Genomic DNA, 15,863 nt, shown 5'->3' with positions numbered 1-15,863 from the left:
AATTTTGGATTTTCTAGTGAAAATCAGTTTTTTCTAGCAAATCAGTGATCTGCTTTTAGCTGTTTTGTATTTACACACCAAGAAGCGGGTTAAGCGATAAAACTGGGTAAGTTAACTCAGAATTCACGGAAACGCGAGGTTTTCCGTTCTAGAAACTGAGCTTAGAGAGAACCTGAGTCACTTACTATAGCAACTTATGCTATGAAGCTAACCTGCTCACTGGCTGGTTAACTTGAACCTAAGCCCGAGTTACAAACATGTCATCATGTGTCATCATGACGTGTCCTTTCCTCGAAGATCATGTGGTCTTTAATTCACACGGACAATAAAGAAATTAAACAAATTCCATTTACATTTTAAGGATTTCCTAGAGTGATTAGCAGCATTGATGGAACCCACATGTGCTACCTATTACAGCACCATTAGAACATGAAGGTGATTACATAAACAGAAAATCCATCCATAGCATTAATGTACAGGTACTAACCTTTATAACCCTTAATGAATAATGTACTTATCTTTAATGGTCACAAAATGAACGTAGCTATTGTAACAGACCGTTCTCTATCCCATCAAGATCATATGTGATGCTTCCCACCTCATCACAAATGTTGAAGCCAGATTGGCCAGGATCCATGCATGATTCCATACTGTACAGCAAATTTGAACAGGGTAGGCCTGTGGTAGTTTTGCTAGTTGTTCACATGCAGTGTAATAGTTAAATCATTGCAATCCCTAGTGCGATTACAGGACACTATGACGGCCTCCTTCATGGAGACAGAGGGTATCCCTGCCTGCCCTTTACCTCATGACTCCCTATTCAGATCCTGCACCTGGACCACAGTCCCACTACAATCAGGCTCACAGCAAAACCAGGGCAAGAATTGAAATGACCCTAGGAATCCTCGAGGCCAGGTTCCAGTGCCTGAAGGGGCTCAGAGTAACCCCTGATAGGGCGTGCCACATAATAATGGCGTATGTGGTATTACACAACATTGCAACCATCCAGGGAGAGCGACAGCCTACCAACTCGGACGTGCCCACAGACGAGGAACCTTACATGCATGTGGGTAACAACAGAGATGGTGGAGTTGTCAGAGACTCCATCTGCAATCACTGCTTTTCACATTAAATCATGAACCATCACCCCCCACCCCACCCCCCCGTAACCTTTTAATATACATTACAGTCAAAATCACTGTTATGTTTCATTATTTTATTTTTGCTGTAAATAAATATATTTTAGAATATATTTTAAGAATAAAATATAGTTATATACAGCCATACCACTTTGTACTGTATTCTTATACTTCATTTTTATCTGATGCCATGTGCATTTCTTCTGTACTTTATATCATCTCCAGCAGTTATTCTACAAGGGGAACCACTTTTGTCAGGTTCTGGTTAAATGTGTTCCCCCTCTTTTTTCAGCGTAAATGATATAATATATCATACATATGATATATTACATAATATCATACATAAATATATATACAGTAAAGTTACTGTGTGAAAGGGTAACAGATATATAGTTTATCAGCATGATTACTGCAGCTGAATATCCACGCTAGCTGAACTGTGTTGTGTTGAAACACTGTAAACAATGCTATGGATTAAAAATATAAAGTAAGAAACGTTGCTGCTGTAGAACTAAAATGTAAATGCATTCCAAACTATGAAACCATTTCCAAGATGCAATTATAACAGCGAGGTTCACACTGAGCACATGTGACAGACGTGACAGAGTCTGGAGATGCCGTGGAGAGCGATCCGCTGCCTGCAACATCCTTCAGCATGACCAGGTTGGCAGTGGGTCAGTAATGGTGTGGGGTGGCATTTCTTTGGAGGGCCGCACAGCCCTCCATGTGCTCACCAGAGGTAGCCTGACTGCCATTAGGTACCGAGATGAGATCCTCAGACCCCTTGTGAGACCATATGCTGGTGCGGTTGGCCCTGGCTTCTTCCTAATGCAGGACAATGCTAGACCTCATGTGGCTGGAGTGTGTCAGCAGTTCCTGCAAGATGAAGGCATTGAAGCTATGGACTGGCCCGCCCGTTCCCCAGACCTGAATCCGATTGAGCACATCTGGGACATCATGTCTCTCCATCCACCAACGTCACGTTGCACCACAGACTGTCCAGGAGTTGGCGGATGCTTTAGTCCAGGTCTGGACTATACAGGTCTGTTCAATGAGACTGGTGTGATCGCATCCTTTTTCTTGCGCACCATTGCTGGTCACATCTGAGCTTAATTTCTACAATGGTTTTAATATTCAAAGGCTCTATATCAGGGGTTGGCAACCTATGGCACGCATGCCACCATTGGCATAATCACTGGCACGCGGCACGCTGGACCAGCATCAGCAAAAAAATTAATAATAAAAAATAGAGCACGATCCTCCAATCCAAATCGCTCCTCAACGCTCTGCTCGGCGGAGGCGTTTATACTTGGCAATCGATCGCGATATAATACTTCATTTGTGTCCATTTACACCTACCCTCCGCTAACAATTTACACTCACTATATATATATATATATATATATATATATATATATATATATATATATATATATATATATATATGATCTACAAAATGATGCAATACGTGCAATAAAGGGAAAAAAAACATTAAAGTGCCGTTCCAGAATAACAAGTGAGAAGTATTTTAAACTTTGATTAAAAAATGTCTAAAGTCATGGCTCTTCTAATGTTTTTATTCAGCTACTTTTGTGTACTTTTAAGAGCGGCATATACTTCTGTTTAAAGAGCTACTTCGTGCAGTTTCCGCCTTCTTTTTGGCAGATCTGTTAAGATGATTGGCTGCAGTAAAAAATGATTGATAGCTAACTCTGGCTGATAATTGGCTTAATAAAAATTGATTGACAACAAAAGTCTAGTATCTGATTGGCTGCAGTCAAAAATGATTGACACATGCTCCGCCCTTTACCCACACCCACCGGGGCTCCGGCCTGCAGCCTTACTTATATGTGCGTCCTTGAATGCCTATGACGTCATGTGCATTGTGACGTCATATACGGTAGACTATATATATCGCCGTCATTCTGAAAATACGCTAGTGTGGGCGAATTCTCCTGGCTGACGGCAAGCGGATATTATCAACTGTAATAATTAAGAGCATAAATAATTAGTTCCAAATTGTTATAACTGAGCTAATAGGACAATATATTCAATGTTATAGACATAGAGGAAAGAAGCCAGTTAAAGTCATATTCAACTGACACTTCATCGGTAAGTGCGAATTCACCTATTTGCTTTATTTGCGTGTGTGTACATGCCGTTGCTTGGCAACGCGTCCGCGGTGCTGTAGAGGCGCGGGACATAATTTAATTGTTATTTGCGGAGCGGGAGTTTAATTAGTCCAGGCGATACGGGAGCAGGACCACATATGCATGTAGAAAAATCCCTAGACTATTATAAATAGTCTAGAAAGTTAAGGCAATAAACTAATTCAAAATATTGGCTAAGCAACTGGTCACGTGAACATTGGATACAGAAATGGCAGAGACTGTAAGACCAGGGGTGGCCAACCCGCGGCTCGCGAGCCGGTCCGCGGGCTCACTAACGGGGTGCGCGGTTTGTTTACAAGCCTAGCGAGCCGCTAATACTTTTAAAACCGGCGTAGTGGAAAACACGGATTTGCATTTGACTTTTCCAGGGTTGCCAACTTTTGACGTTCGCTTGGATTGAGATTTTAACCTGGAGCTGGTGGCGAGTGTATTTTGTTGAGCGGGGGGGGGGGGGGGGGGGGGGGGGGGGGGGGGGGGGGTGGCGAACGTAAAATGGAAACAGATTCAGTGTTATATCGCCGGTGGACGGCGACAGAGCTAGCGAACTAGTAACGTATTGAATCATGTATGTGGATCTGAGGTAAATAAACTGGATATTTTTTTTCGGCGTGAGATATCGGATGTGTGTCGTGAGAGCGTGTGAAAACGGTCAAATGCGTGTGTCTCACGCTCAATGCGTGAGAGTTGGCAACCCTGCTTTTCACAGCTAATATTTTACACTCGCCACCCCCCCCCCCCCCGCTCTACAAATTACACACTTTGACCAATGCATTCAGCACTGACAATAACTCAAAAGAACGAACTTCATGAGTACAACAGACACGCGACTGGCGCTGCAAACAAAATATGAAGCAGTTTCAAGTTAATATAAGCAACAAAACCTCAACAGTACTAATAATTACCAAAGCGAAGGACCGACACACACACCGATGGGACAATTTCAACATCTCCAATTCACCTGACTGTGTTTGGACTGTAAGAAATGGGACAGCGCGATCCATCGCTATATTGCTGTTTTAATAAATACACAAGAAAATTTCAAGTACTAAATTTAATTAATTCAATTCTTATTAGGACTGCGGGCGGGAGCGACAGAAATGTGTATGTGGCGGGCGGGTGCGGGATTAAAACAAGCGATTTTTTTGGCGGGAGCGGGCGGTAACGGGATTAAAACAAGCGGGAGCGGGATTAAAACAGTCCCGCATCGCCTTAAATACATGAAGCGGGAGATATTTTTAATCAGTGCGTACTCAGCTCCTTTTGAAGATGCATACAATGCAGTTTGCGTTTAGATGCTCTCAGAAGTAACTGAAAAAGGCTGGGCTAGTCAAAACCGTGGTCAACTTTTCAGTTGGTTTTAGCTGCATCCAACATACTTCCCGCGGTTATCATAGGATTCATTGCATGCGTTTTCTGATCTGAATTTGTAATGAGTTCACGAAATGTAGCGCACACGTTGTCGAAGCGTTTGAGTAAAGTGATTTATGAATTTGTACAGCGTTCATTTATTTCCATCGCGATTATAAAATGCATCACACATGTAATTTCGATAAAATGATTCAAGTATGCGCAGCGCGTTTTTCATTTGCAGTGCACGTGTTTTCCTTGCCTTAGTCGCTGTGAAGACCGTCGTTGATTTTACGGGGCTTGTTTGATAGTGGCGTAAATTGTAATACGTCCGGCTTGGTTTAAAAGTGATATTGAGGGGATACATAGTGTACATATAAAAATTATCAGTTTGTTTACTCATTTATTGAACTTATTAATGGAAATATATTACACTCTTGTGTGTCTTTAGTTACTTCGACTAGCAGTCATGAACAAGAAGATTCGTAGCAGGTTCCCTTTCATTCGGAAGCCTCCCATGAACACATTTGGCTTGAAGGTATGAAGGTCAATTTTGCTAATACATTTCTTGACATTAATGTTCTGCTAGTCATGTTTTTCTGCTAGTCATCTCACATGTGGAGATGAAAATTTGGTAGTGAATTAACACTATACTACAATTCATATGTTCGATTCCTATGAAGCGAAATGAAGTAAGCCCAGAGAGGACGACACGAGTTGAGCTGTATGATATTCTGCGTGATATTGCTGATATTCCTGAAGTCTGTAAGTCTGTTGAAATTGTGTTACTTATAGGAAAATACGTTAGTCATTATGCAAATAACAAATCTTCAGTATACGTTTAAGTAAAATGTGCATCTCCTGTGTATATATCACTAGAACGGTCTTAATAATTTTATCTGATATTTTACAGCTTCATATAATGAATTGGTGAGCGACGCATCTTCTGTTAAGAACAAGAAGAATTCTGGTCTAATCGAGGGCCCTGTGGTTTCCTGTCTGAAATCTGAAGACAGTGGCTTGGTGAAGGATTGTGATGGCCCTAGTTCATCTCCTTGTGATTCACCTACACCTTCCAGCAGAGCAGGAAGTCTGGTTAATCTCATAACACAAGTCCCGAAGAAACGCAGCAGGTTCCCTTTCATTCTGAAGCCTCCCATGATCAAATTTGGCTGGAAGGTATGAAGGTCTATTTTGCTAATACATTTCTTGACATTAATGTTCTGCTAGTCATCTCACATGTGGAGATGAAAATTTGGTAGTGAATTAACACTATACAATTCATAGCAATATATTTAAGTATGTTCCCTAGGCCCAGTTCTTTCATACAGCATTTCTGATGTCTCCTTTTGATTATTGAATTTCTCTTAATGTTAGTTTTCTAATATTAACATCCTAACGTTTTCTTTTTTTCTCTATGAAGCGAAATCAAGTAAGCTCAGAGAAGATGAGAGGAGGTGACCTGCAAGCTGATATTCCTGAATTCTGTAAGTCTGTTGAAATTGTGTTACTTATAGGAAAATACGTTAGTCATTATGCAAATAACAAATATTCTGTATACGTTTAAGTAAGTAAAATGTGCACCTCCTGTGTATATATCACTAGAAAGGTCTTAATAATTTAATCTGTTATTTTACAGCTTCATATAATGAATCGGTGAGCGACGCATCTTCTGTTAAGAACAAGAAGAATTCTGGTCTAATCGAGGGCCCTGTGGTTTCCTGTCTGAAATCTGAAGACAGTGGCTTGGTGAAGGATTGTGATGGCCCTAGTTCATCACCTTGTGATTCACCTACACCCTCCACCATCTCACTCTGTAGTGAGGACAGCCTGTCCATTGTTGGTATTCTTTGCATGGTAACAGACGCATCTCCTGTTAAGAAGCCTCCAAAGATGCTGTCGAGGATCTTTGCAGCCATCCCAAAGGCTTTTTGCTGCTGCTTGAAAGCCCAGCCAGAGGAGTGAAGTCCAGGGACCATCAAGTAGACTTCACCAGCAGTCAAGCTTCACAGAGCAATCTGTGTTGAATATGACTATCCCCACAAAAGCAACACACACATATACAGATGCTGCCATTGAGCGCTCATTTGGCACACGCCAGCACAGCTCATGTTCGGCAGAGAGCTGCGCACACCCGTGGAGCTGCACACACACGTTATGTTATGTGCAGCAGCTGCAGCCGCACCTCCTGACAGCCCGTCAGCTGGCTCGAGAACACCAGGGGGATGCTTGTGGTCGGCAGGGGGATGCTTGTGGTCGGCAGAAGCGCTCCTACGAATCCCAGTGCCAAGGTGAACCTCCTGCCCCAGGGGTCCAGGTCTGGCTCTACAACCCCTGACACCGGGGGCACTGCCTCAAGCTCCAGTCACACTGGGAGGACCCCTGTGAAATCCTGAGTCGCCTGGGCAAAGTGGTATATCGAGTTCGGTGCACCGGGACAGTCTCACTCCACATCGGCCCCGCCAGCGAGACATTCATGGCTCTGAGCCCCCTAAGGACACCCCGTGCGCTGGGCCAGATACAGAGCCAGCCAGTCCAACGCTGCTGAGAGCCACAGAGAGACCACATCGGTTCAGGAGGACCCCTGCTCACTTGAGAGACTTTGTCCGCACTCTGCGGGTCACCAGGGCAGTTGACCCTTGAGGAGGGGGCAATGTAGCGCCTACCAATAGGTGAACTCTGGGCGGGGTCTGTGAGGGCAGTGCATGGTTAGTTAATGCCACCCTGAATGTGTGTTGTTTGTGCTTCCTTTCTTTCCCTTACACCTGTTTGATGCGAGTTTTCTTTAATAAAATGAAAGCATGAGCAATGTCTTACTATCTGCCTCATTCCTCACTGCAGCTACAATATAATAATGATAATAATACTCTAATATGTTTAATATACTTCTATTGATATTACTACTACTACTACTACTACCACCACCACCAAGATCGATTCTCGATACTAATATAAAGACACATTATTACAATATCAGGAAATAATTTCCTTAAGGGAGTTTTGAGAGGTATAAAACTATCACCACCACTGAGAACAATTGTGACTCAATACGTTTCTATAGAATGGAGCATTTCACACAAACACTGAATAAGTTATTTACAAAAGATTTCCTCTTTAACTATGTGCACCCACATTTATAAAAGCTATAAAATAGAGCTATAAAAAGATTTAAGCCACAGGTGGCTACTGCTATATATAAGTTATGGGTTGGCAAATTCCCAGTTAATGTGTTTCATGTGCATGTATGAACTTACCAAACATGTTGAATGCCCTCTTGTGGCCTTTAGCAGCCCAATTCAGCTGACTTGCCAAACCATTGAAAAGGGCATGGGTCAGCGTCCATCTTACAACCATTTCTTGTGTATGTCCACCCATGATGGAAAGGTAAGACACCTAAGAGGACAGTATTGATGAGACGTACCTAAAACTATGTAATAACAAAGGGCATGTAAGGAATGATAAGCCAGTCAAAATTCTCCTATTGTATGCCTTACTGGCAGGTATACTATTAAGAGATATTTTTTTATTTTCAGCACTGCACTTTGCATACTGAGAAGAGGATGGAAGGGCTAATTTATTACTCTTGCTAAATCCTGTCACAAAGATAACATTTTATTTAAAGAGAAGTACCATCTTTTGAAATTCCTTCGTATGTTTTAAGATGACCTCTGCATGATCAAAATCTGCCATGGTTCTAAGGGGGAGACTGATGACAGAAGGCAGTGTGCTTTCAGTGTCCACTAAGTCTCGTCTCAGGGCCTTTACATCATGGGTAAACTTTTTAATATCTTCTTTCATATCTCTGTTTTCCTCCCTAATTTGTGCAAGCATTTGCACGACTTTGCTAAGTCCAAATCTATAAAGCGACAATAATAGATTTATTTTAACAAAGCATGGCTTAACCCTGAGATCTGTTACAAACACACCAGGAGTGTCTGTCGCAGAGAGCTAATTCCCCATTCCAAACTCTCATCTTTTATACTTTTACTCATCAATACGCACGGTGTCCACGAGGTGAACATGAGGTGATCAACCAAAAGTGATTGGACAATACATGGAATAATTAACACTGATTTGACAGATGCATATGATGCATGCCCCCTCCACGCTCAGCATCGGTTGTATACAGCGCTTTTTACAACAGTTGTTGTCACAAAGCAGCTTTACAAGTGCCGAGTCCTAGTCCCCAGTGAGCAAGCCAAAGGCGACAAAATTTTCTTTGCTAGCTTGCGTTAGAGCTGGCCTAATTATGTGCCTCTAATTATGTATACCTAAATAATACACAGGTCTAGACTAACATTACTCAAACTGTATATCTATTATTGAATGATATAGAAATGACATTTCAGCTAGAGCTGATTGATATGTGAATTGTGAAAACATGAGTTAAGATTTTTTTCATGATACGTGGCAGTATTTAATAAATATGTTAAAATATTATCAGAGTATAAAAGCACAATGATATTTATTAACATTTCACACACTGTGCACTACCAAATCTAGTTGGAGTGGCTTTATTATACTCTTTTTAAGCAAATGTGAAAGACATCTGTTTTATTACTAACAGTATCTGCAATATGCTCAGAAAAGTTATATGTTAACATTAAATGTTTTGACATCTTTTTTTTTCTTTTCACAGACCTTTCAGATCCCTCCTCACATCCATCTATCTCACTATCCTTTATAGCGACTCAACGGCACTTTTAAGAACCACTCGTCTGTCTGTCAGTCTATCTATCCATTCATCCATCCATCATCTATCTGTCTGCCTGTCTTGCTGTTTATCTGTCTGTTTGTCTTCAGTGTCTGTGTGTATCTGTTGTCTCTCTGTATGAGAGACATAATTTCCTTATTTACTTCTGAAAGACTCTCTGGGATGTTCTTTTATATCCAATAATGTTGTATCCATGTTACTGATCTGTTGCCACTTAACCGAATATCAATCAATCAATCAAATTTTATTTATATAGCGCTTTTTACAACAGTTGTCACAAAGCAGCTTTACAAGTGCCGAGTCCTAGCCCCCAGTGAGCAAACCAAAGGCGACAGTGGCAAGGAACAACTCCCTAGTTTTTTGCATGAGGAAGAAACCTTGAGAGGAACCAAGACTCAGGGGGGGAACCCATCCTCCTCTGGCCGACACCGGTCGCCATGACAACAACAACAATTTAGACAGAAAGAAGAGAAAGAAAAGGAAAAATATGTAATAATGTCCATCATGATGTAGGCATCCGGTTAGGCAGGAGGTGGCCGGCCCAGGATGGATCGCTGGTCTCCTTATCTCATTATTCCTCAAGCAGGCGGGCAGCCATGTGGAGAAATGAAACAGAGAAAATAAGCTCTGTATGAGGACATACATATACAGGACAGGTGAAATTATAAACATTTCTGGAGTGTGGCAGCAACTCCGGCATTAAGTTAAATTATTACAGCCTAGCTAAATAAGGCAGAACCAGAAGGTAACATAGGCTTGGGGGCATTCTGAGACAATGGCATCCATCCACTGCACTGTCAACGAACTTGAGTGACCACGAGCAGTGACAGGATGACAGCACCAGCGTCCCAGTCAACCATAAAACCCTTCGTCTATGAACCCCTGGATCTGTACCTTTATCTAAGGGGGGATATTAATTATCAAACGCTAAACTAAATAAGTGGGTTTTCAACCTAGACTTAAAGATTGTGACTGTGTCAAGAGTCCCGGACGCATTTAGGAAGATTATTCCAAAGCTGGGGGGCCTTACAAGAAAAGGCTCTTCCCCCCTGCTGTTACCTTGTTAATTTTTGGAACTAATAAAAGACCAGCACCCTGTGATCTTAGTGGACGTGGGGGTTCGTAATAGGAAATAAGTTCCTGAAGGTATTCAGGAGCAAATGCCCGTGCAATGCTTTATAAGTTAATAAAAGTAGGTAGTTTTATGCAGGGTGTACAGGCACTAAATCCATCAAGTCCAACTTTTTTGAGAGAGGAGGCTGTTCTGTTATTGGCTGAAGCTTATGATTCAAATATTGAGGATCTCAAACATGAGTTACATCAGACAAGGAGAGTACTAGACAGAAAAAAGGGGGACAAGGAGAGTCCTACAACTCTAATGGAGTTTACTCAGTTTTTGGACCCATACCAGGATGTTTTTTATGAGTTGTTCAGGTTGTGTAAAATAGCAGTTGTTTTACCTGTGAGCAGTGCATCATGTGAATGAAGCTTTTCATCTCTTAGGCTCATAAAGACTTATTTGCGGTCTACTATGACAGAAAAGAGACTATCGAGTTTGGCTGTACACAGCATTGAATCAAAACCAGTGATGGCTAAGTTACCTTGAAAAAGTAATCGGATTACTGATTACTCCTTTTAAAAGTAACTTAGTTACGTTACTGATTACTTGATTTTAAAAGTAACTACGTTAGATTACAAGTTACTTTAGTAGTTACATTCAGCAGCAAAATAAATTTTTCCAATACTCACTTTATTGGAAGTGCATTTTTAACAGTAACAATGTTTTGAAGCAGGTTCGGTAACCGAGGCAGAAACTGCTTAATCCAAAAATCCCGAGGAGGGAAACTTTATTGATAACGCAACCCTGGCGCGCGCAGGCTCCGCCCCCCAGCGTCACTTAAAGGGCAAGACTCGCCGTGAGGAGTAGTAGTCGCTACAGTATCTCCTGACATTACGTTTAGCTGCGCGGTATTATTTGTAAATTTATTTGTAAACGTAATACAAGCGAACTGTTCAGTCAAAACAGTTTCAGCTAGTGAAACGAAATACCATTACAATTTCAAGCATTTTAAAGTAGGCGACGTTAGTCAAAATTCCAGCACTTTTCAAACCTGAAACACAAAGCAACATTAAAATTCTTCAGGTAAATGTTCCTTCCCCTGTTTTGAGGGGTGTTTCTTTATACTACCACACATCGTTACGGGAGGACACTGCAAAAAATGGCTTGTAAAACGCGCTCGCGCTCTCACATGGTCGCGCGCAGTGCGGAATCGAGCGCTACGGTCAGACGCAAAAGTAAAAATGAGCCAAGAAGAAAGCAAAAATATAGGCCTATATATTTTACTAGGGAAAATAAAAATAGTAACGCAGTTATTTGGATAAGTAACTTTAATCTGATTACTGGACTGGAAATAGTAGCGCATTATATTACTCGTTACCGAAAAAAGTGGTAAGATTAGAGTAACGCGTTACTAAATAACGCGTTACTGACATCACTGATCAAAACGCACAAAAGCATTAGACCTAGATAAATTTGTGAAGCATTTTGCTGAGCAACATGGAAATCGCCGTATTCAGCTCTTATAGTGTTGTTGTTATTGTACTTGTTCTGATGTTTTTTTGTTTTAATGTCTCTTCTTTTGTATATAAATCTGTTCAAGCTATCAAGGGACAATTGGGGAGAATGTGTGTTCTGAGTAAACAATAAAAGCGATGTTCAGTACCTTGTTTGAGTGTAATGACCCTTTTATTTCCAATGTATTTATGCACACCTTACTACATAGATACATATTTTCTTGGGTACGTTTTTTATTTACATAGTTTCTTGTACAAATGCTGCCTACAATGCTGCCACTTTGACATAGTCAAAAACTGTTTGCTTTTTCTCTCGTACATACTATTTCTTATTAAACTGTGATAACTGATTAAATTCAGTATGTATACATCTGCCATATGTTGCCACCCCTCAAAAATCCCTGCCACCCTCTCGCCACCCCATAAATATTTTTCTAGATCCATCCCTGGATGGATGGATGGATGGATAGATATACAGAGACAACAGATACACACAGACACTGAAGACAAACAGACAGATAAACAGCAAGACAGGCAGACAGATAGATGATGGATGGATGGATGGATAGATAGACAGACAGATGAGTGGTTCTTAAAAGTGCCGTTGGGTTGCTATAAAGGATAGCAGTGTTGGGAACGTTACTTTAAAAAAAGTTATTAATTATAGTTACTCACTACTTGTTCAAAAAAGTAACTGGAGTTACACTGTAAAAAAAAAAAAGACGTAAAAAAACGGTAACATGTCCGGCAGAAAAAGTTGCCAAACAGTTACCATAAAATTACAGTAAAATACCACACAATTCAACAATGAATTACCGTAAAATTACAGATTTTCCCTGTATTTATTCTTTGTAATTTCACAGCCAAATTTGAGTAAAATTACAAATTTTCGTTGTAAGAAAACACAGCTAGAATGTTAAAATAACAGCATAATTAGGTTACTTCATGGTATTATTTAAACGATCTACAAATGAACTTGTCAAAGTACAGAGGTAATCTGTGAATATATGTTCATATCCTATAAACTTACAGTGGATAACTGTTAAATGTTGGTTGATCAACGCACAAACTCTTACAATGTACTGTTTATCAATGAGATTTCAACATTAAAATAATTGAATTCTGCTTTTTAAATACACAAAAATAATGTAAAATTATATATTTTTAACCCTATATAAAAGTAGTTTCAAAAGTTATGTGTTTAATTTAACATCCAATGGTCCAATAAATATGCTATTCTTTCCTATTACAGGGTTCATACACTTTTTTGACAACTAATTTCCATGACTTTTCCATGACTTTCAGACAAATTTCAATGACTGTACATTCTCTAAACATATGTGTAGACACGAAAAATAAGAAAAAATCCAGGCTAAAATTCCACAGTATATCATCAATTAATGAAAAGACACATGGTTTAATTGAAAAAATAAACATTTACCGTATTTTCAATATCAATATAAGCCGCATCTAAGTTTTTTTTAATGGAAAATGTTGTAGCTATAAGCCGTATCCGGGCTAAAAGCCGGTGAGTTCCCGCAACGGACCCACTGACGGATGAAACGACCTCCGGAACCGGACGAAAGGGTCCGTATCCGTAATTACCGTAGGGTGTGAATGCGCCTTTACCGACGGGTCTGGTTAACGACGGACGGAGTTACGACCGACTTTTCTTAATTTCGCGCGGTGCGTGGAGGTGCAGTGGCAGCACTGTGGAGTGTTGTGGAGTGTAGTGGAGTGTTGTGTAGTGTTGTGTACGATAAGCTGAAGCAGCACAGCCTCCAACGCAGCCCATCTCGGCAACGCGGTCGCTCTTTCTCACGCTGTACGCACGAGAACATTGTTAGTTTTTTTCTTTTCTGTGTTTACGATCAAGGCGTGTCTAAATCTAGGTTCGCGACGAAAACTGCTTTGCGTCGGACTTTTCAGTCTCTAACCCCAACGTTAACCAGTTGGTTAACCACACAGTGCACATTTTGCATGCCCCGTGTCCTTGTCTTTCTCAAGCCATAGCTTGTATTTGTCCAACTGAAGCAGCCATAGTTGAATCGGCATTTACCAGCATTACGCTGATTTACACGTCATCAAAGTACAATACAGCTCCGCTTGGAGTCCAACGCTAACGTAGCGAACTAACCTGTGAAGTTACGTTAGTGGTCCGCACAAAGAAAAAACATGGCTATATTATATATGTTTATTTTTTCTTCCGGTTATCGACATATATTTATTGTGTCAAGCAAATTTCCATGACTTTTCCAAAACATTTGAGTATTTTTAGTTTTTCCAAAACTTATCCAGGCCTGGAAATTGCTATTTTCAAATTCCATAACTTTTCCAGGTTTTTCATGACCGTACGAACCCTGCTATTAATTTACGGTGCTTGGGATGTATTAACATCTTAAGTTTCTGTTAAAACTACCAATATTACAATACATTTCTGTAAACAAATATTTTTGTGGTTATTTTGGTCATTAAATTCCAGCTTACATGAACATTTTACAGTTACCTTTTATTTCAGCAGATAAAAGAATGGTGTACTTACATAAATTAACAAACAACATTTAAAACAATGTAAAAACATTAACCAAAACAATAAAAGCAATAATAAAAGCTCAGCCATAATGCATACTTTCAATCTCTTTATTTTGACAGTTGAACTTCAACAATCATGACAACTGAACTGACTCTAAAAAAATATAAAAAACACAAAAAGATGGTTACTATGAATTTTTACAATGTTCTCGAAGTTGAAAAGATTTATAATAAATGGGATTCTAAAATATAAACAATAATGTGAACTAACAGCACTAGTTATCTTATATCATTCTCAGTTTATTGTGTAGTATGGACTGTAGCAGCACGTGCCAATTAAAAGATTCAGATTAGGATTGCTTGGGAAAAATGTTTCTTTGTTTCATTTACACACCCAGTGGAAAATCAACAACTTGACAAATTTAGCTACACTGAATATGCTTCTACAACGAGAACTTTTAATTGGCTAATACAAAGCACAAGGGCCAATCACAGAATCTAATACTTCAATAATCGTTACAGATCATAAAAGGGCTTACACACGTTGTTTAAGGCATTTTCAACAGTAACAGTAAGATGGTAAGGGTGCTGAAATTATTTTAAGAATTGCACCTAGCTATATGAAACGATCACATCACTTTTATCACTGTGCACTTGTGTTTAGGGTTGTCCCGATCCGATATTTGGATCGGATCGGCCGCCGATATTAACAAAAAATGCGTATCGGTATCGGATCGGCAGGCACGAGAAAATGCCGATCCAGACTCCCGATCCAGTTTTTTAAAGTCCGATCCGGGTTTTCCAGCGCACCCATTTAGATAATCCATTCCAGTTTTTGCTGTGGTTTTGCCAGTGTGAGTAAAATCCGGTCCGCATTTTCCAGCACACCTTCAGCACACGAGCAAAGCGTCTCCCCAATTTAGCTCCGCGGCATCTCCTAACCATTAGGACCGCCGTGTAAATTTGAAGTTATCGGTAAACATGTCAGTTGTGTGGGATTATTTTACCTTAAAGGACGACAAAGACGAAGAGGTAGAATGCAACATATGCCACAGCAAAGTCAAGCGTGGTGGTAAAGCTGTAAGAACTTTTAATACAACCAATCTAATCAAGCATTTAGCGAAATACCACCATAAACAACATGAGTTTCTAAAGAAAACCGAAGACAAAAAGAAAGGTCCTACACAACTAACACTGGCAGAAACGTTTGAATTGAAGGGATTGTATAGATGGGGCTGGAGCAGCAAAATGTGGAGTAAAAAGCATTTTGCTTTTAATTAGTTTACGATATGTGCACGGATTTTTTTAAGCTTTGGTTTACACTTATTCAAGAGCACTGATGGATGTTAATGTTAATAGACTATTTTCCACTCAGGTTGTGTGTTT

General features: G+C 40.2%; 1 protein-coding gene across 1 annotated transcript; it reads left to right on the top strand.

Annotated features, from left to right (window-relative positions):
* Nucleotides 1-5,101: 5,101 nt before the first annotated feature.
* On the top strand, nucleotides 5,102-7,437 carry LOC143486019 (uncharacterized). The gene is made up of 5 exons (XM_076985787.1): nucleotides 5,102-5,195; nucleotides 5,341-5,422; nucleotides 5,571-5,836; nucleotides 6,081-6,144; nucleotides 6,297-7,437. Exons 1-5 carry the CDS (start codon nucleotides 5,127-5,129, stop codon nucleotides 6,620-6,622), a joined length of 807 nt encoding a protein of 268 aa, XP_076841902.1. The 5' UTR covers nucleotides 5,102-5,126; the 3' UTR covers nucleotides 6,623-7,437.
* The last annotated feature ends 8,426 nt before the right edge of the window (nucleotides 7,438-15,863 follow it).

Source organism: Brachyhypopomus gauderio, unplaced genomic scaffold (assembly GCF_052324685.1).
Source record: "Brachyhypopomus gauderio isolate BG-103 unplaced genomic scaffold, BGAUD_0.2 sc43, whole genome shotgun sequence".
Taxonomy (NCBI): Eukaryota; Metazoa; Chordata; class Actinopteri; order Gymnotiformes; family Hypopomidae; genus Brachyhypopomus; species Brachyhypopomus gauderio.
This window is presented reverse-complemented; position numbering and strand designations above follow the sequence as displayed.